Source organism: Echinops telfairi, unplaced genomic scaffold (assembly GCF_000313985.2).
Source record: "Echinops telfairi isolate 266 unplaced genomic scaffold, ASM31398v2 ScPeMD7_3533;HRSCAF=4204_0, whole genome shotgun sequence".
NCBI lineage: Eukaryota > Metazoa > Chordata > Mammalia > Afrosoricida > Tenrecidae > Echinops > Echinops telfairi.
In genome coordinates, this window is record NW_022107431.1 from 48,897,258 (window position 1) to 48,901,075 (window position 3,818).

A 3,818-nucleotide genomic window follows, 5' to 3' on the forward strand; every position below is an offset into this window, starting at 1 on the left:
TCAGGGCCATTCTATTATATCATTTCTGTTTGCATTTTAAAGAAAATTTAATTTGGCAAAGAATTTGCCTGATGCATATAAATATTGGATAATACTAAAAATGAAAAATTAATATAAACATGAAATGAATTTGAATATATCCAATTATTTTGAAGTATTATTTTGTAAACCGACATGCTAAAATAAACACAAAGTTGAAATTTGAATTAAAAAAAGAAAAGATTTTCCTGACTACAGATGAACCAATTTAACTCCCCTATATACTCGTGTATAAGCCAAGTTTTCCAGCAGATTTTTAATGCAGTTTTGGGGGCAAAATTAGGTGCCTCAGCTGATATTCAGGTCGGCTTGTACTTTAAGTATATACGATATATAATAAATTACCCATACTGAAAGTATCTGTATTATATAAAAATATTTATTATGGTAACACAGTTTGAAGCATTTGTTTCTAAAACCACTGAACGATGGTACACATGTATCAAAGAGACGGCCCTCAAATTGATTCCAACTCAGATCCTGTGTGAAGCTTCTCACACTGTAAATTTTTACAGTAGCAGACTACCTCATCATTTTGAACCACCAGCTTTTCGGTTAGCAGCTGAGTAGTACCCTGCCCACAGTGCTCCCAAGGCGCCTTGTATCCAATAATACCAAAACCAAGCCCACTGCCATTGAATAAAGGGATCCGGAGGCTGTAAGCCTTCACAGGAGCAGACAGCTTCAATGTTCCCCTGAGGAGCAGCTGAGAGTTCAAAAGTCTAATGCTTCCCTGACAGCACCACTAGGATTCCTGCATATTGTACACAGCCTCAAATATTGTTTTTCTGGCCATCTTCTTAAATGAATATAACTATCTAAAGTTAGGAAAAGGTTACAAAAATCTATAAACTCTAGGCCTCTGAGGATTGCTAACACGACATACAGCAGCTCCTGAAATATACAAATGAACACGGCAGATCTATTATGAGGCCATGGAAATTCTTGCCTCAGCAGCACACAAATGATTCCATAAAAGCTGCAACACTCACTAAACTGGCTAAGATTAATACTACAGACAGAAGTCAACTGTAACTAAAAATGCAAGGAAACAAATTTCAAAAATGCAAATGAAGTCTGTCTCTTTCTCTCCACATGTTCTAGGACCTTTAAATCAAGGGTTCACGTATGTGGAGAAAACATGCTCTCACGCTGAAATCTTCTAGCATTTCTTATTTTGAGAACTAACACTACCTGCTAAGCCAGAAATTGAAATCAGAATAGATCATTTCTAGAGGGAAAAGAGCATACATAATTTATTACAACTTTGAATTCTCATCTAAAATGTTGAAAGATGAAAAAAAAATTGAGTACCACCTCCTACTCACAGAATGAGCCTGTCTCCAAAATTAGATTTTAAACTTGACCTCAGAATATCACTGTTTAATGTTTCTGCAAGTCGTTTAAAAAATAAATTAGGTAATTGTTGCCATTTAAAAAAAAAATCTGTGAATCATCAGAAGATCCTTGTAGCTGTCAATGATTTAAAAGTTGTCGTGTGATCAAAGCTAAATTACTAGTGTCTAGAAATCATCCAATGCATACCTGAAAAAGGTCTTCCAGTCAAGAACATCAAGGCATTTTCATTGACCCAGATTATTACCTTCACCTCAACACTTTCTTGTTCACCCTTTCAAAAAAGATGGAAGGAATGCATCTTGTTCCCTTGCATCGGAGAAAAGGCAGACCACGTAAAACCAATGTGAATCAGAGACTGCATTACTTTCTCAGGACTCCCCCACCAGGAAAGAGGGGAAATGCTGACCACTGGGCACAGGGAGGATGCACAGCGGATGTTCATATTGCTTGGGATCCAGTGGGTGGTCTCAGTTATTAAAACTGGCAGTAGCAAAGATTTCTTAGGAAGGCTAATGCTGAAAGAGCTTTGCCAGTGACTAATTATCCTGTTTTTATCTACTTTTAAATGACAGACCCTTATTTAAATTGCCAAAGGAGAAAATGCGCTTCATGTAATTATTTAATAATGGTAATCTATCATGATTTCTAAATGTTCTACTGATCCCCTCATTTCATTCTTTTGTACAACATAGTTTTTAGTTTGCGAGGTGGGGTTTTATTGTGGGGGAGGGAGGTTGAGGGGCCACCACCACTCATCCACACTCGCGTCCAGATTAGAGAATAAATCAAATAATCATTTTTTAAATCCATTCTCAAAAATGAAATCCAGACGTTGCGACATGAAGTGCAAATACAGAAAACTCAATGTTAGAGGCCATTCAGAACAACTGAAGATATATCGGTCTGTAATTTAAGGGCCAACTGCTGGTGTAAACCAAGAAAGACAATGATATCCCACCAAATTTCCCTAAGAGCTCTGATCAAATTCCCCTACATAGTTCATGCATGGGGAGAAGAGGTTGCTTCTGCAAGCACAGACGCTGAGCGGGGACAGTTACAACGATCAGGGTTGTACCTGCCTGGTGAGATGAAAACCTGCTTTCTCAACATCTCAAATGGCAAAGGCATGCACTCTTCTGACCGAGAAATTTCGAGCTCGTCTTAGGTTTGTGCATGTAATATACATTCAAGGGAGACTCGGTCTAATAAGTTCCTGTTTCTTCCTCACTGAGATAAGGAAGGTGGATGCAGGACCCCAGAGGCCGACACGTTGGTCGGCTCCCCTCCCTCTTCCCCCACCTCCCTTAACTCCTTTCTTCACACAGGGACACACGCACTCTCCATTCTGGTCCCTAGGCCAGGTGGTCCTGGGCGAGGCGAGGCGGGGCGGGGCAGGGGGGGGGGCAGTTTTCTGGGGTCATTTCACAGATGCATCTTAATGGGATCTGACGCCACTGTGGCCCCCGCCGGCGCCCGCAGCTCACCTCTAGCTTGTGGTTGATTTGGGACACAGTCTGAGCTTTATGGCAAAGCTGCGCGAAACACGAGCTCAGGCTGGTCATCTTCTGTCGCCCCTCGTAGGTGATGTCTGCCTGGTCCGGATCGATCTCACCCAGGAGCAGATCCACATCCACGAAGGCCTTATCGAACTCCTTCTCCAGCACCTCCAGCCACCGGAACATGGACACCCCGCCCGGGGAGACCCCCACGGCGCAGGAGGCACCCCCGGAGCTCCCACTGGCCCCCGCCGGGCACGGGCCACCCGTCGACATGGCGCCGCCTAGGGCCTCCCGCCTGCTGCGGGCCCCCGCCACCCACCCTGCACGAGGGCACGGCTGGCACCGAGCGGAGCCCCCCAAGCAAGCTCCGTCGCACCCCGCCCTCCCCTCGTGCGCGCGGCCAACGCCGGCAACGCAGCCCCGGGCGGGCGCGACGGGGGCAGCGAGGCAGAGGCGGCGGCCGTGGCAGCAGGAGGACCAGGGACCGTCCCACCTCCGTCCCGCTCCCGCTGCGCATGCGTGAAAAGGGAGCCCGGCGGGACGGGGACCGCAGGGACGGAATGGGCGGGGCGAGGATGCGACCTTGGCCTATGAAAGGCCTGCGCGCAGGACCAGCTGTCTGCAGCCATCTTGACAACTGGCAAACTCTTTAAACTGGACTCCCCAGAAAGAGGCACGTGGCGTCGCTTCCAAGTCGGAAACCCCCAGGGGAAAGAAGGCATCCACGTCGTGTACACTAAGAGTTTCCACGCATTCGACTTGACAGTGGACGGACGCCTTCTAAAGTCCGGGAAAGTTGCCGCCATAGTGTCCGGATGTCGGGAATGGACAGCGTGGCAGGACGGCGCGCGCATGCGCAGGGGCCACGTTGTACAGTTGCCTTCTCAGTTCCTGTTCAGGGTGGGGTGATGGACACCTCGT

The 3,818-nt window shown here is 46.5% G+C and overlaps 1 protein-coding gene across 2 annotated transcripts in view; it reads right to left on the bottom strand.

The window, feature by feature from the left end:
- The window catches only part of GOPC (golgi associated PDZ and coiled-coil motif containing), a 47,113-nt gene extending 43,928 nt beyond the window's left edge, over positions 1 to 3,185 (bottom strand). For both annotated transcript variants that reach the window (XM_004702026.2, XM_004702025.2), the window contains exon 1: positions 2,883 to 3,185. In XM_004702026.2, coding sequence (XP_004702083.1) covers positions 2,883 to 3,170 — 288 coding nt within the window. In that variant the 5' untranslated portion in view covers positions 3,171 to 3,185. The remainder of the gene's footprint in view (positions 1 to 2,882) is intronic.
- Between the last annotated feature and the right edge of the window lie 633 nt (positions 3,186 to 3,818).